Consider the following 26796-nt stretch of genomic DNA (forward strand, 5'->3'; position numbering starts at 1 on the left):
TGCTGTGGCTCCGGTTCACAACACATGAAGCTAATCATCCATGATGACTCTGTTTACATCTTAGGGCTAGACACTGCGGGGAGGGGGTTCTGCTGAGGGGCAGTGGTTGGTTACTCGGCTGGTGACGAAAGGTCGGAGGCGTATCCTGGAGGTCGAGGGCGTTTCCTGAAGGAATCAGGCGTTTTATGGCCGCTGGCTGCCCTGCTTTTTGACCACAAACGTGGGGGCCGCCATTGCTCCGCTGTTGCTGTAGTACCTCCATATCGCCGCTAGGCCCCCATTGAAAAGCATTGGACTTTAGACACGTTAAAAACTACTTTAAAGCCTGGTTTCAATTGTTTCAACGCTAGACTACGCTAGATCTTCCTCCTGAGATAACGCTGGGTTAATAACAATATATGAAACCAGGCTGGTTTTCGTAATATGATTTTTTGAAATCTCGTATTTAACGAGGCTCGGACTGTTAGCATTGGAGCAGCGCGAGCTACACGTCACGCAAGGGCCGAGTCTACGGTGAAAATCCCGCCCGTATGTCCTTTTTAGGAACATTCTACGTCAGAGCTGGGCAGGGGGAGCCTGTAAATCCGCCATGAATTTCCCCACTGCCGTGGTCATTCTGGTAAACGGGGAGGAGTGAGCATAAGACGTCCATTATTTTCTACAGTCTATGGTTTTATCCCTAAAATGGCTGCCATCAGAGTTTCTACAGATTACTCGAAAATACGTGAATGTGCCAAGGCAACACTTCAGGCATGGTTTTAATGAGGGAATGACTTAATAACATGATGTAAAGCTTGAAAAAGTCGATTTTGCATAATAGGCCCCCTTTAAATGCTTTCATTCCTATAAGATATGTGTGTAATTATGTGCAATATATGATTGTAAGAGCTGCAGTGAAGTAGTTCTGATCAGATACATCAAAATAGTAAATTCAAAAACACCACTGGCACATTCAGTCTCTGTATTGCTGAAGGACAAATAATTACAGCCTTTTTCTATTTATTATAATCTCTTAATGGTTTGTTTTTGTACAAGCCTGTGCTTCCTTGCATCCATCCACATGTCTGACGTTGGCTGTTATAAGTTATGGAGACAGCTGAGCCGTTCCACAGGATCTCTCAGATCAAATTTGCTGGGTCATTAGAAATGAAAGGAAATGTTACACAGCCAATTATCCCCTATATAGGCAGAGTGTAGACGGCACAGTGTAATGGCATAGCTTTGAGTATGCCTCCAAACTGGTCCTCTAATGTACGCTCTTCTATGAACCTTGAATTATTTGGCTTTTCTTTTTTTTTTTTGCTTGGGCTGTGATGTGCCAAGCTCTCTTCAGCATCCGCTTAACATTTGTGGATGTCATGAGACGAAACATGAGCGATGATAGGAAGCAGAGAATCGGTGGCAGGAAAAGGTGATTAAAAAGACAATAAATGATTCATGGTGCCCAGTGACTGACAGATGAAAGCACAGCGCAGATGAGTTTTAGCCTCTTCATTAAAAGCCCAACCAGGGTTGCCATGGCGCCAGGGGGATGTCATGTTTGAAACTTCACACGTCGACCACATACACTCAACTTTAGTTTGCTTTTGAATGCAATTGTGTTTTTTTAATATTATTTCAGAGATAAAGCATTTTACTATTTCAAATCCAGCTGCGTTCAATTTACTTCCTAGTATGGGCTCTACCTGGTTAGCTGCCTAGGCGTCTCTATATAATCTTCAGGTTTCATCCATGAAATTTGCATTTAAATACACACAGTCCATATTTACTTTAGCCTGATGACATCGCGCAGAAACACAAACATTATTCACATTACAGAGGGAAAAAAATGCTATAGTAATATACTGGGAGAGGCTAAATGCTAGCAACGACTTTGGTCTATTTGCGTGACTGAGCGCACGCACAAAGACCAGACAGTTATGCATCAACTAGTCTAAGCTACTGTAAGTTAAGTACATATCACAGTATGTAAACTTTAAAGAAGAAATAAGTAACTTGTTTATCTTAATAAATCCTTTTCGTAGTCCCTCTGGGGGTATTACAAGTGTAAATGGGATGAGTGTTTTTTTTTTTTATTTCCTACTGTTGTCTCTGTCCAGAAAACCACCCTTGCAACTTCCCTGCTTCCGGGTCGGAGGCGCAGAACACACTTATAGAATCATGAAGAAGAAGCTAACAGGCTAGCGGGCAAAGCTAACTACGGGCTAGCACCACTTTAGCACCACTTTAATTGAGTTGTGGCACAATGTACAATATCCCTCTCTCCCTTTGTCTTTTCTGTCAGCGTAGTATTTACTCTCATGGACAATTAATGAGTAAAAAAAAAACGCAACATGCTAGGACACCTGCAGTGGAGCTTATGGCCTCTAGGGGCATGAGTTACTTAGTTAATTAATGAAGACAAAGCTGGGCACAGATGTTAATGACGCCAACTTTTTACATGTCATCATTTCCAAAACAGGTTCATAAATAAAACTAAACGCGGTAAAGTATAGTTGTAATGTTTCTCGGTTTGTCTGAACATTATACTAAGCTCATGTATTGAATCCCTTGACATCCAGTAGTGACAGATGATCCCCGGCACCTGCTCCAATCGCTTTTAGGAAGATCATAGACATAGCGTGTGCAGTGGTGATGAATGCTTTGGTGACTCAAATTTTGCTGCTGCTGAGACTCATATAGGACAGTATAACACACTGCTAAACACTGCATTAAAGGTTTGTGTGAGGGTTACAGAGAGAAATTCAAATACCACTTTAATGGGATAGGTCTGCTGGCAGTATTTAATTTGAAGCCAATGAGATGTTAAGAGTATATTACATTCTATTTCATGGCTTTGTGAACAGTTTTCAATCATATCATTGTTTATATTTCCATGAAATATTAGATTATTCCCAGTTGCTTAATGCATATGTTCTTATGTGGACTGCTTTTTATCTATAATTAGTCCATTCACTTGAGACTCTAATTGGAAAGAGACGTAATGAAACACTGTTTTTGTTTGTTTTTACCTGAAAGTGACTAAATTATTCCTTGCACAGATGTTTATCTTGTTTGGCATAGTCACACAGTGCTTTATGCCACAAATCCCAAAGTCATTATAGTTGGGAGTAAACTAAGGCAGCATGCTCATACTATATTGATCAAAGCTAAATACTGAATACTGCATGTGGTTCTATGAATGTAACCCCTAAATATCTGCTTGCTCTGTGTGCCTTTTTAGAGATCATCTACAGCTGGGTTTTTAATCTGTTCCCTTCGTTTGTGGCGGAGGATAGTCGCCGCTTCATTTCCCAGGACACGGGGAATCTGTACATCTCCAAGGTTCAACCCTCCGATGTGGGGACATATATCTGTTTGGTCAAAAACCCAGTGACAAAGGCGAGAGTCTTGAGTCCACCAACGCCTCTGACACTCAAGACAGATGGTAAGCCTATTGTATAGACAGTAGTACACCAATAAGGACATGACATTATAAGCACTGAAAGGAAGCGAGCTGTTTTCTGATCAGACAAAGCCCTTGGGACCCCCTGCAAGCTCTGATTCTCAGAATACAGAAATCATTGCAGTGGATAGTCAGTGTACATTGTGACCATTTTTACAGCTCTGTGCATGACAAACAGAAGAAAAGCAGCCACATACTGTATTTCCGTTTGCTGTTGTATAATGCCATGGATTCGGATCACATTACTTAAAATGGGATGCAAACTTACACAGCTCCAGTTTAGGTGATGGCATTATGAATTCTATATACACCATAAATAGACTATGAGCAATGCTTCAACATTAGCGTGGGGATGCTCTTTTGTTCACATTGCGCTTTGGTGAAAGTGGCCATCAGGGAAATCATTTTCCGGCATAAAATTAACTGAATCAACGGCCCTCACTGTGGAAGGGGTTTTACTCTTTTATACTGGCCTCTCAGGGGCGGTAATACAGAGCTGTTTGTTACACTCAGGTGTGCGTTTCACCTACAGGCAGTTTTTTTCATCTGACTTCACCAGCAAACATCCATCACTTCACACAGGTGCCTGTCATTGTCAAAGTTTCAAACAAGCCTTCAAGATTACATCCTTGGAGTAATAGTGAAAAGGGCGTCTGAGCCCAGGAAGCAGAGTTGTTCCAAATGTACCAAAGCGCCACAACAGCACCTCTTAAGGGTTGAAGCCCCTCCAGCGAAACTCCTCCTTGTATTACCATACCCTGGTGTGAAATGGCACTCAGAGACGTACTGTATGTGTAACACTTAGCACATAACCATGGCAACTGGCGCTGTTGGTTTTGTAAAAGGAGCAATTTGTTCGATTAGAATTACACAATTAAGTATATTAAGTATCAGCAGCCAGAGAGAGCAGCAGTTTGGGTCAGAATTTGTTGTGTTTTTAGTCAGTCCCAGAGCTAGTGAATCTCTCCCTCTTAAAACACTTGCCAATTTTCTTTGTAAAACATCTACTAGTCAGTTGTCTTGCAACCCTGCTTGCCGAAACAGCTACATTCACTGAAAGCAAGAATAATATCACTGGGATGACTGTGATTACATAGCAATTTGCTGGAATGCCTTGAGAATGTTATGCCAGTGCTTAGGTGTAAGTGTTTTGCTGAAGGACACAATATAATTTTCATCACTGTGCTATTCATAATGTTCCCGGGCTATATTCAGTGATCAATGTTTGGACTGAAGAAACCTGTGTGAAAAATACTGAAGAAACCTGTAAGCATGATATAAATCTTATCTGCAAACAGGTGATATAACTACCAAATCTCTGCTGCGTGTTTACTCTAGTGTTTATTTTATATCCCTCCAGATGATTCACAGGGATAAAGACCTGATACTACCCCGACTCATATTTTGTGATTAAATCTAGAGCTGAAAGCGGTAGTTCCTTGTCTTTCAAATTGGTCTTAACACAATATCTTTCCCACCCACACAACTTGGCCGAACCAGATCTCCACAGCTGCAGGTCTATTATGCCAAAAAAAAAAAAAAAAGCCCTGGCACCTCATACTCTGCCAATCTCATGATGTTCAGCGGCCCTTCCGCATTGTAAACTTGGATCTGAATTGACTAAAATTACATTGGCACACCTCCCCGCATGTATCGAAAAGTCCCTGAAGAGTAAACACCCTCAGTCTTTAGAGTTGGGCCAGTGAGATAGTACAATCTGTGCCTTAGTGAAAGTGTCTGGTTATTACATAGTCGATCGGTGTAAAGCTCAACATTGGCGGCTCCAACCTTGACTTTTTTAATCAGAACAAGCATCTGCGCTCCATTCTGTGCAGCGGGAAGCCATTGATCGCACATTTACCATCCACCTTGAGGACAGCGGGTGTAAACTGTGAACTTTAGGAGAAAATACTCTTTTGTAAACAGCTCAACATAATGCTTTCTCTTCAAATTAGATTTTTGCACTTAGCCAACTATTACATGTGTATCTTAATAAATGACATGTTTTTCAATTGTTGAGTTCAAAGTGAAAGTCATTGTAGGTATAGGATCAATAGACTTATCACAGCAGTGATGGGGTTTAAGTGAGGGTCACAGTTCCCAGTTATCTGACAGGGCCGTTCATTCCCACATAAACTCACCAGAGGCCAATAAGTTTTATTGCAATTGAGACACTCTACACTTAAACTGTACAACTGCAAAATAAACTAAAGCACACGAAAATGTGAGCTTTTTTGAAATCCAGTCACCAAGTAGTCATTTTCAAGTCTCTGTATTTTGACAGTGATGGCCGAGAAGCATAATATCAGCTGACACATGTCATCTGCAAGGGTCATGTTTTCTAAATTGTAAACTGGACCTTATGCCTGCAACCATATTAAATGTCACCATGATTTTCACAACACATAATTTATTTCACTCATAAATGTGATCTTTGGTAGAAACACGAACAGTGTGCTTTCAGACCAGTGACAATATAAAAAACTCATATAATAAATGCTCAAGATGTGTGAAATAATATTAAACCTGTATTTAATAGATGAGATTTAAATATTGATGATAATGATTAATTTGTGTTCAAAGCATCCACAAAGGGTCACACTGTGGCTGGAGAAATAACAAAGATTGTGTCATGGAAGGGCATCTGGCATCAAAGATGTGTTTCATAATATTCGAGTTGTCCAGCACATTACAACATACAACAGCATAGCAGAGCCTTTAGGGATTTTTTTTTTTCTGGCTAAAATTGGATTTTATGTTTTACTGCACAGGGGACAGAATTATTATTCAATTCCATCACTATTCAGTGAAACTCAATATCACATGAAATATACGGGGACATTGAAATATTGCAAATTCATTTTATGTGAAGGGCTGCTTTGGAGCCATAAATGTTGGGAATGAGATTGAAATGGAAAAGTTATTTGTAACAAATATCATAAAACACTTCCGCATGTAACAGGCCACAATTCAATAAGTCTGGACCGGCTACATTTGTTTCAGCTCATAAAGTGTCAGGTGCACGTAGGAGGTGTAATTATGGCTGCGGAAATGTCATGTCGGTCATTTGTCTGACGCATGTATATCTCTGTACTTTCTCCAATATACATTTCTCGTGGATCGGGTTTGTGTCCATCTGCAGTGCTAGCCCAACAAGGTTTGCTTTTAATATTCGTGTGTAAACCACTGAAAGCCTCATGTAATATTCATGGCACAAACGTTCATATAATAAGATGGATCATGGTAATTAAATCCCAGATGAAGGTGTTTTTCTTTTACTCTCCAAATTTACTCTATGCCATCTGACACATCATCCAGGCAAATTTATATTAATGGCGGCCGTAACGTACAGATGAATAAACAAAAGAAGTCGTGTCCTCTGGCGGGGACTTCGAGCCAAGGTGGTAGTCATAGTGGCACTTAGCAAGAGCGATAAGGCGTTATCACTACTGTCCTTCAGTGTGTGTGTGTTTGGTAAATTGCTAAAGTGCTTTGCTAATTCATCAGGACGGGACCATACTTATCTTTGTTGTCACAGTAACTGCATCATCGTTCTAATGGCGTGTCGTCTTGCATTTTGGCTTTTGTGTGAGCTTTGCATATGCGCTGCATGCCGCCTCTGCATATTCGAAGTTAAAGCTGTTACATTCAAATTAGAGTTGCTTAATGTTACGTTTGACCTATAACGGGCTATATTGAGGACCATTTCTGCAAAAAGATGGATATTAGTAAGATGTGCCAGATGGTGCGTGTGATGTGCACCTGTACACTAAATTAATACCAAGTTTAGTGATGTTTCTGTAATTACAATTTAGGATAAATATTGAAGAGGTATTTTGTAAACATTTCCAAACACATATGAGCAGTAAAGAGACAAGTGCTTAGGCATATAAAGTTGATGCGTTGTTTGTTCCCTCTTAAACTCACACTTGTTAATTGTTTTTAGTATAATGCATTTTAAATTGAAACATAGATTTGTTCGACGGCGTGTATTTCCCTCAGCGTCGACCAATATCTGGTCGCCGAGTGTACATATATGGAATCCTATGACCAAAGTTTGTGGGAGTGTAATAGCAGTAATTTTGCTGAAGCTAGTTTTTCTTATTACCAATGTATGGTATACCTTTCCTTTTATTTGCAGCTTTTGCTTTGTAAATGGATGAACTGTGAGGCAGTGAAAAATGAATGCTTTGGACTGTAATAGGTTGTCTTGAGCCCGTGATGTCTAAAAACACTTTCTCCTTTTGGGAGACAAATGAAAAATGAAATGGCAGATGCATATTTTCACGACTGGGTACTGTTGATCTCTACTCTGTCTGGCTGGTGCTATTTTTTATTTTATTTTTTCGATAACAGCGCTGACAGATCACTAGAGAGGCTGGCTCATTGTGACCAGCGTTCCAAAATATCAGGCACTACTTGATATCGGTCACTGCTCGCCTTTGTCCATGAGACGGTTCTATTTTTAAACGTCTTTATCCCTGTCTCGCCACAATGATCGAGGATGCATGACACATTTCCACACAGTCAATGGTCTTTTGTCTCAGATGTCAATATTGTGCCATGTAAACTAGGAATAATTTGTCGGATAAACTCGAGGGCCATAAAAGTGCATTATTGTTTTGATTTGGACTTATTTTAATGTATGGCAAAAACCAGTGCTCACTTGAAGTGTTGGATTGGCCATGCATGTGAAAAACAAAATGAGATAAAAAAGAAAACTCAACAAATGTAACCTCTTAATCCCCGCCCGAACAGAGCACATTTTCTTCCGTTTCGCCACCTTTTTGTCACTTTTTTGTTGTATTATTGTTACTTTGTAGGCAGGTTTTTGTTGCTCTTTTGTAGCTTCTTTGTTGCTTCTTTGTTGCTTTTTTTGTCACTTATTTGTTGTGTTTTAGTCACATTTTTGTTGCGTTTTCATCCTCGTTTTCTCCAAACTGGAGAAAATATGCCCGGTTCAGGTGGGGGTTGAAAGGTTAATGATTGAACAGTGACTTATACATTCTAAGCAAGCAATAGCTTTTTGATATCGTTAAATATTACCATGCACATGTTTCCTATTCACCTTCCTGTTTACATGTTATCCCACTTGCTTCTAATCTTACCCAATAAGTTCCACTGGCAGGAGAAAGGAGGTCATTATTTTAATCCTTTTTTCCCCTGTGCAGTGAATGGCAGAAAATGGCAATTGTGAAAATATGGTTTAAGTAGCAGTTTGCAGTCTGCTCATTTCTCATATCTGCAATCTCTCTCTCTCTTAACCTTTTCTAGGTGTCATGGGTGAATACGAGCCCAAAATTGAAGTGCATTTTCCCACATCAGTCCTCGCCGCCAAAGGAGTCACTGTGAGACTGGAGTGCTTTGCTCTGGGAAAGTAAGTGTACGCATTTTGCAGAGATTGTACAATGTGTAATACCACTTTGTCATATTAATATCCGGATGCAATTCACTAAAGCGCACCATTGTTCTAATGCAGAGAGAGATCCTGTTTGTGTTTGGGCTCTATCCTTTAAATTACATTATTCCATTACCTGAATGGGCAGCGGCCGTATCTCGTCTTGAGGCAGAATGTTAAGTGAGTGCGAGAGAGTGCCTGTATTGCAGCTCTCTTGTTAGATGGCATGTTAGTGCATAGTAGGGAAGAGTGAATGGGGAATTCGGCCCGAGGGAACCATGTGTTCTTATAATTGAGAGCCCTAATGTTGCTGGTGCTTCCATAGGTGCATTCGGGGACTGGTACGAAGGAAGCAAAGTAAAGGTTATGTCTCTGAAAGAAAATAATTGGTAATTGTTGCCAATCAATAGGGAAAACTGTCTGCTTATATCAGAACAAATCATTTCCATCCATTATTATTACACATATGTTTTCATGGAAGGGTTTGTATTTAAAGGGGCTAGATGCAAGTTAGCCATTTTATTCGGACCCGAAGTAACACCTCTTTGAGTGACAGTGCAGGATTTTAGAGGCAGTTGTGGTTAATATGACTGGGCTTATTCTACACCTTAGGACATTGTTGGAACATGTAGGGGAAGGAAAATACATAATTTTAACATTTTTAACTCTTTATTGTCCCTTTAACTAATATTATGAGCACCGTATATTACGGACGATAAGTCTCTCTGGAGTATAAGTCACACCAACCTTTTTTTTTGTCTTCATTGCTGTAAGAGGAACCTCCGCTTTTCTCCAGTCCCTCACAAGTTTCTCGCTCACTCCACTTTCTTTCTGCTGCTCGATTGCGTTTTTTAAAATCTTCAGTGGTACAGGCAGATACTGGTACATGAGCCTAGAGCGCTCTCTAGCGGCTGTCAGTGCGGAAATAGCAAACATGTGAAATTATATATATTGATATATAAGTCGCACCTGAGTATAAGTGGCAGCCCCAGCCAAACTCTGAAAAAAGTGCGACTTATAGTAAAATACGGTACATTCATCTGTACTAAGAACTAATTCCATAGTTTTAAACAGTTGTCACTTACTACATTGAAGTAATGTAATGTAAGTAAAGATGTAAATAACTTCCGCTGTGCTCTGACTGATTTATTGAAGCACCAAATCCTTCAGCCAGAGCAAGGAAAACATTTTTTGAATACCATCTGAGGAGTGGAGAAACATAGTGATTTTCCTCTTAAGATGTTGTGTTTGCCATTGCATCAAATACTCCTCGCACAACATCTCTAATCAATGATATTTATAATTATTTTTTGCATGAATTATTCATCTCTGGATCAGAAGTACAAACATGCACTAATCTACAGCTGAATCCAGACCTCATAATTGTTTACTCTGATTTCAATTAATTACCCACATTATGCAAAGTCATTTCCTAAGTCTATAGACAGTGCGTTACAACCTCCCAGGCTTTATTTCTTCCTATTACCGGAAGAGGTGTTGCTGACGCGCGTAGCAATGTCAGCTCTTGCCTTTCTCAGTCAAGTAATTGGTATGTGAAGGCTCTCAGTCAGAGTAATCCTCGCGACTTACCCTTTTACAAAGAGATGAATGCTTTATCAACGCGCCTCATTAAGAAATGCCACTCTTTATATAGCTGCAGAAATTCAGTTAAATGGGTTTAGTTCTTCTCCCTCTGATCAGTATGTATGAATGAATCGAAGGCTACAGCAACGCACTGAGTGAATGTCAACGACTCCTGACGTAAGGATGCAGCGATCCAGTGATTTAAATTTCGATACTGAATCCTGCATCATAAACTGTCATTTCAGTTTGATTAAGTTTTGGGATTATTTGGTTAAATATTTTCCAGATCTCCTTTATATAAAGTCGAGTACTTCATCGATAATGCACAATTATAAAAGAAAGAAGCTCTGAGCATTAAAGTAGTCACACTTCTTTCGTATGTCGTGTATTTCTTGATTTATTTGAATGTCTGTAAAAGTCTTTATACCTCTTTGTGGGCCGCAGCAGCAACGTGGTGGTTCTTCTTTTTTAATTCATGCAGTCCTAAAAACAGTCTGACCCAAGTACAGTGCACCTGAGAAAAATCAATTATAATACCAGACTACCGATATAAATGTCTGTGTTGACTGAATAATTTTTTTAATAGAACCATTTTGCATTTAAAATAACTTATATTTGAGCAGGATCAGCTTCCTGGTTGTAAGCTACACTGCGGCGGAGTGATCTGCTAAGTGACCGGATCTACAGTAGTTTGTTTACTTGCGGCCGGCATTACTGCGCGTGGAATTCACAAAGGAGCTTTCTACAAATTAGATATGGCAACGTTTGGAGGACTACCCGATGATTTTGAAGAGGTTTTGAATGCAGGCTAGCACTAGTCTAGCACCACTAAACTCTTCAAATATAAGGACTGTATGAATAAATAAATAAAAAATCTCCAGAAATCAACAATATCCTTTTAAGTGCATTCAAAAGTTACGACGTTGCTATTTTGTGTTGCTTTGGAGGTGAACTAGATGAAGTAGTATGAAGAAAAAAGAAACATACTGATGGCTGATATTTTTTCTTCTATCTTGCCATCATAACCCAATACAAAATGAATTTGTTTGTCAATTGGTTTTCATCCCCATCTATTAAATGTTTCTTCTTCATATGTTTTATTAAAGCGTTTTTTGCTTCACTGTCTGGAAGTGGGAAGATCTAAAACGCTAGGGCAGTCTTATCGAATCCTTTTTGTTTTTCAAAGAATATGTGTCTTTATTTTTTACATTCTCTTAGAGTTTGTTTTTCAAATACCACTTTTTTTTGTTTGCTCCTTCAAAAAATGTGTAATTATTTGAAACAAACTGATTGCCTCCACTGCTATATCGAATCAAACGCTGAGCTTTTATCGGAACACTTTTAGATGTGGGGGTAATCCACTAAGCCTGCCTTCGGGTCTTTTTTGAAATTGAAAAGCACCACTCCAGTCGCTCAGACAAATGCACTGTTAGGGTATGAAAGAGCTAAACAAAGCAATAAATCTGGCATCAGAATATCTTAAATCCCTCTTTTCTTGCACTGGTCTCTGAACATGCCCGCTGCAGCCCCGGTGCTCATTATTCTGTCTCCAAACTTGAATCCTGCCACACTCAGGAAGACTCAAACTCGTGTTCGGGCTTTCCCTTGGTCCCTGTGGGTTTTGCTGTGTTTCGCTGCAGGTTAAGAATTCATTTAGAGTAGAGGTCTTGAGCAAAACTTGACCCCAGCAAGATATAGAAGACCACAACATCCGCTATTTATCTCAGTAGATTATAGTGTTCTCGTGTTAGCAGGAAGATGAGTTATTGTGTTGTATTTCAAAAATCAAAAATAATTATCGTCCAGCTTTATCAAAAACATAAAATGCAGGTAAAGGGTTTTACAGCTGGACACCCCCAATGCAACAGCGGTTTGCATTAAGATGAGCCTCTGCCAAATCAATATGCTGATTACAGCTCTCCAGGGGAAATTCCTATGGCAACCCTGGATAGAAAACAGGTAGAGGACCACGAGAATCAATCATGATGCATTGTCAGCACATGGTCCTTGGTTTGCGGCGTGAAATTCAATGTTCTCGCCTGCATCCCAAGAGATTTTATTTTTATTTTTCTGTTATTATCTCAACACTTTCAAATAATAATAATTTCCCATGAAGTGAAATGTCTAAACTAAGCATTTGCCTTGTTTAGCCCTTTCTCAGCCATCCAGTATTAAACTTTATGCTCTAAAAGCTCCTGTACATCCACAATAGCGGAACCGTCCGTAACCCAAACCTATAAAGAAAAAAAAAACACCTGTCCAAAAGCCGGAGCAACACAAAATCACGAGCATTGTTTTGTCGAAATAGGATGTGACTAAAATCGAAAAGCAACATTTGTTTGCTCCTTTGTTTAATTGAAAACATGCTTTGAATCCTAATTTGTTTCTCTCTCAGTCAAGAGCGTTGTATGTCCTTTCCGACGATAAAAAAAAAAGGAAAGGCTTAGGGGTGTAACAATTTCATCGGGGCAAAATGATTGATGGGTTCACAGGAGGTTTGTAACGGTGTCAAATTTCCATCTTTCGCACAGCCGTCAAATCCACTCGTCGCACAGTGATGGCCTATAGAAAGAGCCTGTAAGTCTGCATGTGAGAGCCGTATATTGCCAGGCCCTATAGAAGACGCCATGAATAAACAGGGAGAGAGGATATTAGTCAAACCTAATCATAAAAATGTCCTGGCTGTGGGAATTGCGTGGCTTTATTATCGTTGATGTCCTTCAACACCGGCTGTCCAATAATACTCGGTGTTGGTTATTAGCATTTCTGCAAATACGTATGCTATGATTAGTCAAAAGGTCAGTCTGCTTACATGCATGCACTGCAATAAATAAGCACAATTCTCTAGTCAAGGTTCAGTGTAGAATGTCAGCTGTTCAGTACAATAAAATATCAGACGTATAGATTTGGGATACAAATATTAGAATAATAAAAACATATCTTTTGCTGATTTTTTATGGGAAAACATTCTGTATCTTCTGTTCCTGCTTGCAGTATTGTAAAATAAGATTGTATTAAATATCTGCAATGGATTGCTTTTGTGCCTCCAGCCCTGTACCAACGATTACATGGAGAAAGATAAACGGCAACATCCCCAAGAAAGCCAGACTGCGGAAGTCTCAAGCCGTCCTGGAGATCCCCAACATCCAGCTGGATGACTCGGGGACTTATGAATGCAAAGCCGAAAATCCAAGAGGAGGAACGGCATTCAAAGGTCATCTGCAGGTCTACAGTAAGTCTCATTTGATCTGCTTTTAACTGCTCAAAGTTCATTTACTTCTAGCAGTAACCTTGTTCAAAGTCCCTTATAAATGTAATAGAAGTAGAAGATAATGTGTGTTGTTTTCTGCAAAAACACCCTAAACCTAAAACATAAATCAGTGGATTTTATATCAAATCTAAAATGTATCGAGTTGTTCGACGTTGCTATTTTAACATTGAAAATTGAACACACTCTAAATACACTGCAGTTGATACATTTTGATTAACTACATACAATACTACCTTTACTGAAATCGTCTTCTTTTTTTTCCCCCACTGTGCCTAGAATCAATGAAACAGGATGCCTCTGCTTTGGCAGGACACATTTCCAAAGCTCTGGTCTTCTTGGCACACTCTTTTCTGCAAGCATCACACAGAGAAAAGGGAGCCTAATTTGTAGCAGGCTCACGTTAAATGTAATTTTCTCAGGTCAGCCAGTAGCTTGAACCTGTGCTGTGAGGCAGACCTCGGCGGCCATAAACATTCAATCAAAGCACACAAAGCCTATTGAGCTGCGGTGCATTATGCAAATAGGAAAACATAGACCGTATTGATAAAAGCACCCCAGACAGTGTATCTATCTCTAGACAAGAGACATTCGTCAAAAGTTACCATTGGGAACATAAATATCGAGCTGTATATAAAATGCCATGATTCCTGTTGGGTTGTTTATGTTACGTGTGAATCTCTGCAGAGCTAGACATTTCTGTAAGCCACATATATGTATGACAGAAATGAATTCAGCGTCTTGTTTAGTGGCCTCCAGGAAATAAAGCTCCTCTCTACAATGTAAAAGAAAAAAGTAATGAAATCTATGTGTAAAATGTGCACAGGCATGAGTGTACAAACATGAATGTTGTTGGTTATGGCTCAAAGCACTGAGGAAGCTCTGTAGAGGACACTGAGTTGTGCAAACCAGTTGCCGCTTATATATTCATCATATTTAATAGAAAACACACTCTCTCAAAGGCATGCTCCCGTGATGCTTTTTACACTTATCAGCCGTATTTGTGCATACTTTTTCTCTTCTCTCTTGAGTCTTGTGTGTTGCAGAGATATATTACTTCATTCTTAAATCTTCTTCTGTTCCTCAGCCCTCCCTCAGTGGGTGAGAATGATTAATGATACTCAGATGGATAGCGGAGAGAAGCTCCAGTGGGAGTGCAAGGCCATAGGGAGGCCCCGGCCCACCTATCGCTGGCTCCTTAACGGGCTGCCCTTGACATCGCAGGTACCTACAACGCGTCGGCCCCTGTTCTCATGGCGATTCAAGCATAAAACATGTGGATTATTCCTTATATATTGCCCCATGATGTGAATTATTCCTCATGTACACCCCCATGATGTCTGTGTGTAGCGTTAGACTATTGCACGGTGTACATCTACTTTGAATATGATTTCGCCGCATGTTTCCCCTGTTGCAGGCTCGCGTCGAAATCATGAACGGGGAGCTAACTATCCACCGAGTGCAGCAGACGGACTCGGGGATGTACCAGTGCATCGCCGAAAATAAATATGGGGCCGTCTATTCCAGCGCGGAGCTCAAGATTTTAGGTAGTAACTCATTCCCTGTAGAAAATGTGGAATAATACACTTCAGTAATGAACGGAGCAGCCAAAAGATCACTCGAGTGACTCAAAACTGTAAGCCAAGTAACGTGAAAAGTACATTTTTCAGCAAGTAAGTTTTGGGTGACTTTTAGATTTTGAAAAACAGCTATCACAGTACGTTTTCCCACACAAAGCTTTTAGTCCAGTCAGGTGTTGTGAGGACATTGACAATTGTGCGAAAAGAGTGCATTGTTATAAAATGACTGCTACTTGAGTAATCATAACTTGGCCACTTCTCAATTTCATGATGCAACTCTTCCTCTCACTCAGCAGAGTTTCTGATGCAGCGCGACGTCTAAAATTGCAAGCGTCGTATTGGCATGTGAATAAGGCCCGGGACGATAGGTGAGGCAGATTGAAATGCGAGCGAGAGACTCTCAAGTGTGAGATGTGCTGATTGCCAATCAATGGTCCCCGATTTAACCCAGCCAGGGGACCGCATGAATAAAAGAAAGACCCTTATACATACACACATGTCTGCACGTATAAAGGGGAGCGTGGCCAGGGTTACTTCCATAGAGTCACCAAGGAAATTACTATATGTTTTTTTTTCCGACATGGGGAAGCAAACAGAAGAAATGGGATGCTGGGTGCTTTGATGAAGTTTAATGACTCTATTATGGTCTAATCTTCATCTCTGTAATTTGTGATTGAAGAGCAGTGCACCTCATTGTCTCTATTACTTAACAAAGCAAGTCCTCAGCAAGTTATCTGCTCTCATTATTTAATCAGATGCTTAAATTATGAACAATGGAGTCCCCGCTTTCAGGATAACGGTTGGCTAAAAAAGAAACGTCAAAGCTTTTGAAGCACGGTGTTATAAAACAAAAGATAAAAAAAAAGCTTCAGGTGCTTTAAAGTGCAAAATTAGTTTAGAAAAAAGGCAAACTTAGAAGCTACTGAAGATTGTGTACCCATCTGAGGGACACATCTCCAGATGCTGACCGCTCGACGTGCCCCTGAGTGTTCTATTTTAAATCTGAACCCGCTTTATATTGTCACAATTATTTATTTTTTCTTACAAGTGGTCTTACATCACAAAATGGTGAAGAGCGGCTGTATCAACATCTTAATTATCGTTATATGTTTGCTGAAAATACATTATAAGAAGGTATGTCATAAAAATGTTCAGAAAGTCCAATTTTATCATCAACACACTGAGATCCAGAGTGCTTTTTTTTTTTGTATCCATCCACTCTGAATTATGCGGCACATTTGCCTTGAACATGAGACATTAAAAGGAAACAGTGCACTTCAGACTCAAGGCTTGGGGGTAAAAACTTCCTGAATGGATGTCCAGTGTTGTGCGTTGATGGACTATTTTCTCCTTGTCATCTCCTGTACTGGGTCGCAGCTGGTGACACCCATTCCCCTTTCATTTTTCCCGAAGGGACAGTTTGATTTACTGTCTGTGTGGCATGCCCTTTTTTGAAGGGGAATCTGTGGCATTATAAAAAATCTTTATTGCAAAGTCCTCTATGGATGAGCTATAAAATGTTCTGCAAAATAATACGTCTGCAAAATAATACGTCTTTTTTTCCTTCCAACAACATAATAAATTCTAGAGTTTCATTAGTGTTTCAGTAACAAGCCATTCTAAAATGTAAAAGGAACTAGAAATGCAATGGCTGCGCCATTGCGATTGACTGCGGAATTGCGGGAAGCGAATGCAGAAATTGCATAAACTGTTTAAATTGCATAAATTGCTTAAATTGCATAATCGTATTTGCATAAACTGGTAAAATGCATAAAATGTCACGTTGCATCTATTATAGAAAACGCTATCTCAATGGCTGCCGCCTGGGCGCCGCCATGTTTATTTCCCATACCGCCTTTGAAGCTAAGCAGGGAAGTGCCTGGTTAGGACTGGGATGGGAGACCGTTCCTCCGAAGCTAAGCAGGGACGGGCCTGGTTAGGACTGGGATGGGAGACCGTTTGGGAACACCAGGAAGCCTGGCGACAGTACTGAGTGTGTGCGTGGACATCCGCGGCCGGCCCCCACGTGACGGTCCCACCGGCCGCGGGCCTTGGCCACGGGTCCATATGGACCGCGGTGCTGCTGTCCGAGGACAACCCGCTGTCACACAAACGCGAGTGCACGAGATCTGACTGCCGTGCGTGTGCGCGCATCCAAACAGGGCGATGTGTGCCTGTGTGTGTATGTGTGTGCGTGTGCGTGCGTGCCCAAAACCTGCTCAAACACGAGCCTCTAATCACACGCGCTGCTCCGACTGATTTCTCCTCCGTGTGAGTCAAAGCGAAAATGAAACCACTTAACGAGCGCATGGCCTGCACTGCGTACTTTTTTCCCCTTTTTCTTTTAAACTTTGCTGCTGTACCATTTCTTTTCTATTTTGCTTTCACGTATTGTGAGCCCAGAGGTACATTTCATTCTAAAGCAGCTTTGAACGCATTGCCAATTTTATTGTAAGGTTATAAATACTGTCTAACAACGATCATTAGGCTATTTCAGTTCAAAACCTACTCATTATTTTTTTTTATTGTGCACTACCGTCATGCACCAAACCACGGGTCCTGCACCGTCAACCAAACCGTTAAAGCTGAACCCCTAATATTTATCAATAATTATTCCACTGTCTCTTGAATCCTGTTCCCCGAGTTTAGCGAAAATATTGTCGTACTTTATAAGAGAGGAGCACGGGTGCATCAAACACTCCAATTGCAGTTTGTTTGAGATTTTTTTGAGCCTTCATTCTTTTACTCATTTGTAGTGGCCATAGTTTTTGGAATGGGTTGGGAACCACTGGTCTACAGCTGAACTGTGTGACGGGTTGGACATTTCTTTGTAGTCACTCACAATCTCTGAATATCAAATGTGGACACTAGCGAGGCCCGGCCGAAGGCCGGGTCTCAGCTAGTAAACTGTATAAACTGCGTAAACTGGTAAAATGCATGAATGGGTTAATTTGCATAAATTGTGTAAATTGCATAAACTCTTTAAAATTCATGAATCCTAAATGGCATAAACTCTTAAGTTGCATAAACGCTTTAAAATGCATTAACTGGTTAAATCCCATAAAGTGGTTCATTTGCATAAATTATTAATTTAACTTTTTAAATTCCATAAACTGGTCAAACTGTTGAAAGTGCTTGATTGGCAGAAGCTGCACAAATGGCTGAAAGGCCTGGAGTCTCCCCATTGGCTGGATTCCCCCATACACACCAATGCAAAAATTTCAAACTCTCGTATAAAAAAACTGCATAAGCTGAACATGCACAAAGTGCAGAAATTGCATAAAATGCAGAAAAAAGTGCAGAAAAGCATGGATTTGCGGCAGCCCCATTATAAGTCAATGGGAAAAATCTCCGACATTTTGGCCGATTGCGGAAAAACCGTAAGTTGCAGAAGTCTCAAAAGTAATAGCACCCTTCTCCTCAACATGCGGAACATTTTGATGCATAACTTGCATAAATTGCACAAAGCATGAAGGTGCTGAAAGCTCTAGAAAATCGGGAAAAAGATGGAAGAGGAATAATAATAAAGAACATGAAAACCAATAATTGACTGCGGAAGAATTCCGCAGTCAATCAATTAGACTGACACAATGCTGCTCTGAATCTCCTCTTAAAAGTATGTTTTGCTCGAGTCCTACAAATGTTCTTTATGTTAGACTTCTGAAATGTTTCACCAAAGTGTCAGTTTAAAAGTACACTCGGTACTTGTTGGAGGCATGTTCCTGTCGTCTTTTCAAGAAGAAGCAATCTTTAATACGCTTTCCCCTTCAGAGCAGGAGTCACCCTGATACTATTTGAAATCTGTGATGAATGTTTTCATAAGTGAACCCCCCAGACATGTCTTCTCAGTGACCTGTGCTCTGTCGGGATGTCCAGCAGCAAACACTATCAGGAGAGATTAGATGGATAATAAGCGCCCGCAGATGAGCGATCACCAGAGGCTGCACGGGGCACCGCCTGCCCTCGTGCTTGTGATCTTGTCCCAGATCCGACTCCACTGGGAGGGCAGAGCAATAAGGCTATACCGCTGCTGCCACCACTGCCACCAGCTCTGGGCCTGCTCCCTATTTTGATTAAAACAAATACACACAGCAACTGCTCTGTTTTCCCATCCTTTTCGCTGCCTACAGGGACCCTTTGCCACTCAGGCGAGCACTTGGGCTCAGAGACACAAGTGTTGCAAGGAGAGAGGTCAGCCTGTAGCTACACAAGGGATTGAACTGTCATTGTGTGTAATGTCACTGATAAAACATCATTCACTATTTGAATAATCACTCCCGACAACGCCTGCAAGCCGCTGGTTGGCCTTGATGTGCGACACAGCTGAGTTAGTGCTACAATGTCGTCCTCAGCTCCTCAGGCTACAATTAAGACATCCATGTAGATGTTTGGCTTGATAATAGGCTTTAATGGTTAAAGGGTGTTCTGGGTTGTTTATGGAATGAGTGAATTATTGAGCATAGAACGTGGGTTGTCTTTATTTTATTTAATCTTGAATAAATTGTCTATAATGAATTGAAAGCTTAACTGCAAACACACAGCTTTAAAAGAAACACAAAATAAAACAGTGTACCTCAAGACACAGGACAGAAATGCACGTATATGACCAGTATTAAACTTACTGTTATTGTATTCTTTTTTCTTTCCCCCCTACACAGCCTCTCCTCCTGTCTTTGTCCCTAATCCCGTACACATTATTGCGACACTGGGAAAAGATGTTCTCCTCGAATGCAAACCAAAAGCATCTCCCAAACCCCGGATAACATGGAAGAGAGGAGACAGGCGAATCGTGCCAAATAAAAGGTATTTATCCATGCACCTACACACGCACACAGCGTTCATTTTGAAACCAGACTGCAGCTTGCGGTGTATTTTGTGGCCTTTGTGAGGGGAGCGTTTGGACCATCCTACTCTATCCTTGTGTACATCGAGCTAGAAGACATCCCCGTTTCATTACTGTTGCTGAAATTAAGTGTCAAAGCTAAAGCAAAACACTGCAGGTTCTGGGAAATCTCTGGAGACTGCCTCCACTGCACCTCCCTTTCAGGCCTGCTGACAGTTTCAAGCGAACAATTGCGTTTCACATTCACATGCAGTTTGATGCATCATCTTTTATGAGAAACATCTCTCTTGTGCGGCAGAGGGAAGGGAGCAGGCCTGGGGAACATCAATCACAGTGAGCGACACCAGCGGAATTATCAGTCTGTGCCGCGCGGCTCAACTCCAGAGCAGAGAGCAGGACCTCTGTTTATCAGCCAAGATTTAGCAGCCTGTTAAACAGCCTGGCACTAGGGCAACCGCCTCATAATCACTCTGTTGTTTTTACTAACAACAAGGAACTAATCATATCACTCTGAACAGGTGGGAAGAAACTATGAATTTAGCTGGCATTTCATCAAATAAAGAACCAAAGTTTTATTTATTTTTGGTGGGGGGTGATGGGATACCAAAGCTTTCAGTTAAGCTGATAGATGGGAATATGTTAGCAGTTGTGTTGCCCTAAAATGTTGATTAATGACCCTGTCTAGTCTAAATCTGATAGAGCCTTAGAGGCATTTTTCAAAGCTTCTCAGATCCATTTTTCAGAGTTGTTGGTGCAAACCACAGGAAGACTCAGCTCTGCCAGCGGATCTTATTTTTATCTGCTCAGACAGGACACTGTCTTACCCTAAAAGGGTATAAGATACTCCCATGATTGTGGCAGTAGTGGTTAGAGTGAACCACTGCGTCTGAAGATATTTAATGACATGAAAATGAAAGAAGCAATAAAACATTTGGACTGGATGATATAGAGCGTTGAGCAGGGTCACCAGGAGAAAAGAACACATTCCATCTGAAGAGACAATACCAGACGAGAGGAGCTTTAAAGGGTGTGGGCCAGGGTGACTTGAGGAAAGTTTTTCTGACGCTACCTATAGTAAAGTAAAGTAATAGACAGAGACAGGCTATTCTTAGAAGAACAGAGGTGGAATCGAAGCGGCTTCACGTTTATCTGCCATTGACAGCTGTGCTGCCTTAATGGAGGTTTGTAATTAACATGGATTTCCGTTAATGTTCAGGCCTTTTGTCTCTTAAATAGAAAGTATTAATCCCATTAGTCTGAAAGGATGTGCGATATGTGGTGTTTGACGGTCAAGCATTAAGTCCATAAATTGTTTGTTTTTGTAAAAATGGAAAAGATTTGACTGACACATTCTTGCTCTATTCAAATCTCCGTTGACTTTGATGTCACCTTTGATGGGGATGAGAGTGGTTAAAGCTTGTGATGCCGTGCTGCTCCAATTTTTTATACAATTATGAGTCTGAAAGAATTTGCATTCGATGTATTGTTGCCAACATCATCCATTCTGTCCTGCCTCAGTGTCCTTGTGACTTGTGCATTTGCCCCTAATTTGAAGCCTGTCTCCAGGCAGCAGATGCTCTGTGGTTGGTCTGTCGTACAATATGGTCATGGCTTTATGAGTTCATTTTTTGACAATTTCATCATTTCACCAAAGATAAAAGAGTTCAGTCTTTAAATAGGGATTAAATTAAAGGATGGGGACCGCCTCATGCATGTCATTGTGAATATTTTCAGACTGACACTGATTTCCATAACATATCAACCAATCAATCAAGTTTTATTTGTTTAGCATTTATAAACAATATTGACAGATTTTTTATTATTTTTTATTATTATCGTTATTTATTTTATAAATCTACTGGGAAATGACATTTGATTTGAAGCTCTTTATTTGTAGGTCTTATTGATAAACCGAATAGTACGTATTGTAAAAATATAACAGTGATACCTGCTATCTTTAGCGTTAGAATTATTTTCTCAAATTACCGGTATCCAAATCTCAAAGCCTATTGACAGGAGAGCTTACAGCCTATAATGCCCCTGTGATACCTCATTTGAAAGCCAATTCCTTCTAGTTTCTAAAATTAGGTGTAAGATCTGTGTGAGTGAAACACAACTTATATCACACTTCCCATCCCTAACCCTGACGGCAAGTAACAGGTTAAGGTTCATCATTACAGGCTGAATAAGGAGCTTTTTCACTTGCAGTGTTTATCCGTGCCATTCTTTATGTTCCTGTCTATAACACCTGTGTCCCCATGGACAGCCGACTGTTAAGATGCTTTTGTCACTTGTGCTGTTTCTTTTAGAGGCGTGTGTTCTCTTATACAAATTGTGTTGTTTGTCCGCATGCAATATTCAAATCAATACGAGCGATCGCGATGTCGTCACATCCGTTGGCCGTGGTAGGCATTTTACATTTTCATATTTGATAAACATTTTATTAAAATCCTATAATCAGCAAAAACAATGTCCATAAACAGTACATTGCTTCTCTTGCGCTGTAACAGATCTATCATTTTATAAAACCGAGTTAGAGGCCTGGATGCATCAGCTGTTGCCTACCATTCACCAAAACATCCGGCGAAAATTGCGGAAGTAAACAATAACAGCGATCGCTCGTATTGAATACACCGGCATTTCAGGGTTAGCCATGAAAAATGAATGTAAGCAAGTTTGTGTAAAGGATTCAACACAATTGAATCAAAATGACCATTTTACCGGTCAAAAATATGCAGTTGCTCAAGTGTTCAAGTGTATATTCTATGCCTCCATATGTGTTCTATGTAGTTTATAGTGTAGTAGTAGATATATCCACAAACCTGCTCTGAAATGTATATTCTGTGTCTTTAAGCATAATGATTGGGGGGATATTGTATATATTCTGTATTCTCCAATTCCTTTTTTTTTTCATTTACAACTTGTTAGGTAACATTGGTCCCCCCTCTGGATCGTACGTCTAGCGTCCTGTTACTCTGTGCATGTGCTTCATAGCAGTATTGATTCCACTGTCTTTTCTTCAGGATTATGTTGTTGCGGAACAACACTCTAAGGATTGTTAACTCCAGCCGAGCGGATGAGGGCAACTACGTGTGCCGGGCAGAGAACCAGTTGGGCTCAGCGGAGATGACGGCCATGTTGTGGGTAAAAGGTAAGTGATGCCCCGGAGGCCTTTATTTTCTGCCAAATTAGCACAAGTCAGCCCACCAGTAAATAGTCCCCAATGTCATTTTTACCCCCCACCTTTTTGCTCGGGCGCCAGGAAATTTATTGTGCTTACTCAACCGTGCACAAAGGCCCTCACATTCAAGAATCATATTACAAGGACAAACTTTAACAGCGAAAAGGTGCAGATAACAATTCTAGTGTCGAGTGAAAACACAAGATTTGTTTGGCGAAGGTGGTGAGTGCAGGCAGGGTGGGATTTAGGATAGAGATTTTATTTGTTTATTGTCACAGTAAAAAACATGTTTATAGTTGAATATCTATTTCCTGCCCATAATGAATGCCAAATAATGGGTCTAAATTTGTCACATGCATAGAAGTGTGTACAATTATCAACTTTGACATGACATTCAACTTGGCCACTTTTAGATTCACCTGTTGGGACTGTGAGCAAGGTTCGTAATCAGGAGTGGGCTGCTTAGCTGGACAGTGTTATGGGTTCCAAAAGCCTGAAATGAGTGTGTTCGGTTAGCCTGGGGTGACAGTGCAGCAGCTTTGTGCTTGCAGAGGCCATGCGCGTGGAGCTAAACCCCAGCAGAGTGGAGGTGACTGTGGGGGAGAGCGTGGTGCTCAGCTGCAAGGCCACACATGACACCTCCCTGGATGTGGCGTTCCAGTGGTTGTTCAACCAAAGGCCCATTAACTTCCATCAGGACGGTGGCCACTTTGAATACATCCAGACAGTCAGAGCGCAAGTAAGAGCACTTTTCTCTCGAATAAATTTGCAGCTGCTTGTCATTCATAAGAATATCACAGAAAAAGAAAGACTTTCACTTGTTACTTTCAGGTTAAGCTCAAAAATGCATTATTCATGTAATCGCATGTTGCATGCATAATGTGGTAATTATTGAGTTGACAATTTCATACAATTATACTGAGAAATTAGTTAGCACTTATTATTGAAGATAATAAGAAAATAACTTAAATCATTCTCTGAGAAATCTCTACTTGAGCCATGAAATAGAAATAATGATTGTTAAAATGTATGAATTCTATCCTGATTAGTGTACAACAGCAACACTGTACTTTTGTATTGGTTCAAAATGAATGACAGTTATTGGTTTTAGTCAAAATCTCGCTCTGAAGTATCACTTATGGAATTCCCTTTGGTCCTTGTATATCCTAGTCCACTCATGGTGCTTTAGCAAGAGACAATTTGCTGTGGCAATTCTTTAGGGACGATTCTAAGCTGATGCATGGTTTGCAATTTTAATCAGGTTTTGTGCTAAACAGCTGCCCGTAGACCTTGAATTATTCTCAGTCTTGCCTTAGGCTTTTCTCATTTCAGGGAAAATACAGATAGCTGAAGACTGTAGCGGAAAACTGCACCTGAATTAAACAGTAGCGTCTCGAGCCACATAAACCACTTAGACATTTAAGGGAATAACACTTTTCTTGTCGAGCACATTTAGGCGCTTCTAAGACCCAACTTTTTTATCTTCTCTGTTCGTACTGCAGCAGACCTCCACTGTGGACCTGATGATTAGGAGTATTCTGCTGAAACATGCCGGGAAATATGGGTGCCGGGCCCAGACTAGTGCTGATAGTGTGTTTGCCGAGGCCGAACTTCTTGTGCGTGGTGAGTGTATTCATCAGTGTACCACTGTTTTCACACAGTCACTGATTCAATGTCCCCTTGAACTGAACCACTGCCCTGGAACATAATGCATTCTTGTAGTGCATTTGTTTGTGGAGGGTTTTACTCCATTGGGAATCAACACTGCTGTGCAACAGTTCACTCAAGTGTCTTTGTTCAGCTGGAGAAATGCACATGTTTTTTGTTTTTTTTGTTATACAGCACACGGCTCCAATTAGAGGCTGATGCTAGGTTTGCACATCAGTCAGAGTGTGCTCCTGGTCCTTTTTAACCAAGCCGGACTATTCTGTGGTCACTGGAAGTGTAGCCCACAGACAGTCTGTGTGCATGCATGAACAAGTTTGATAAGACAAAAGATCAGCCATATCTGTTCAAGCTGAAAATTACATTTAGCAATTACTGCCCATGTAGCTTCGGGACCCTTTAATCTCCTCATAGCAGAGTTTCATTATAAAATCTCGATTTTGGCTGTCATGACCATTTGATTTCCAACACAGTTTTTGTACATAAACAATACAAGTGAACTGAGAGCGATGCCTTGATGTGATGCTTTTATGGTAATGAATAAAAAATATTTCTTGCACCTTTTTCTCCTTGTTGTGTGTTTTCATATTGGTGGCATAAAGGGCATGCCCCTCCCAGTGGCATAAATGTCCAGATGGGGATTTTTGACATTACCACAAAGCACCCTTTAGAGAGATGGCACTGCTACACCATATTAAATGCTAATACCTTGGACTCTTTGAATGGCCACTATTTGGCAGCCTGTTACATTCGTTTTCATTGAACACACCACCTGCCAGACTTTCATTTACAGCTGTTCTCCCCCGAGTCCTTAGACATTTGCTGGAGTTGCAGATTGGATTTACTTCTGAGTAAAGAGGTAAACATATGTTGAGTTGTACAAAAACACGGCAACAACCAGCTCGAGTCATGCTCAGCAAAAACCGGCAGACTGCCTCCAGATCCCCCCTCCCAATAAAACAAAGTCTTAATATTATCCTTTAATCAGCGAGAATCAATGGCCACAAGCTGGTTGAATATAGCAGGTCTTGTCAATTGGGCAAAACAACAACAGGGGAGTTGTCATCACTGTGAGCGTACAGTAGCACACGTTCCACCTAATGATCGCACGGTTGCATTCATTAGCGTGTCTATTAGGGTGCAATTTGGACCTACACTCAACGAGCCTTTTTGTGCTTTTACAGAACCTGAATCGAGGTTATTTAAATCTTGTAATTACAGGTCCATGTCTTGGCTGTCTTCTCTGTACACAGGTCCGCCCGGTCCCCCTGGTGTAGTCATAGTGGAGGAGATCACCGACACCACAGCCACACTATCCTGGACTCGTGGTTTAGACAATCACAGCCCCATCAGCACCTATAACATCCAAGCACGCAGCCCCTTTTCGTTAGGCTGGCAAACCGTCAAAACAGGTAATCAATAACAAGCCAAGTGCAAACTCTGCAGTGGGAACCAGATGTTTACATACACGATATAAAAAGACACGTATGCATTTGTTTTCTTAGTGTCTGACATGAAACCTCAATTAACTTTTCCTTTTATAGGTTAATTGGAATATTCAAAATTATTTCTATTTGCTAAATGCCAGATTTTTTTTTTTAGAAATGTTTATGTTACTTTCTACAAAATCAGAACTTTACATATAACAAAGATTACTATACCTTTAAGAGCAATTTGGGACAATGTCATGACCTTGGAAGCACAAATCTGGTTCATCCTCGGGTGCAATTTCAAGATGCCTGAAGGTGCCACCTTCTGTACTAAAGCTGTTCACAGTCAAAGTTTTTGGCAATTTTTATGTACTTCTTATTGAGGTGCAGTACTAACTTTTG

At 40.6% G+C, this 26796-nt stretch overlaps 1 protein-coding gene across 1 annotated transcript in view; it reads left to right on the forward strand.

The window, feature by feature from the left end:
* The window catches only part of cntn5 (contactin 5), an 85918-nt gene that overhangs the window by 37119 nt on the left and 22003 nt on the right, over positions 1-26796 (forward strand). Inside the window, 10 exon segments of the mRNA XM_079553441.1 lie at positions 3224-3427; positions 8720-8822; positions 13478-13659; positions 14783-14919; positions 15113-15242; positions 19934-20078; positions 23142-23269; positions 23851-24038; positions 24802-24922; positions 26218-26376. Coding sequence (XP_079409567.1) covers positions 3224-3427; positions 8720-8822; positions 13478-13659; positions 14783-14919; positions 15113-15242; positions 19934-20078; positions 23142-23269; positions 23851-24038; positions 24802-24922; positions 26218-26376 — 1497 coding nt within the window.

This window comes from Gobius niger (genome assembly GCF_951799975.1).
Source record: "Gobius niger genome assembly, chromosome: 1".
Taxonomy (NCBI): Eukaryota; Metazoa; Chordata; class Actinopteri; order Gobiiformes; family Gobiidae; genus Gobius; species Gobius niger.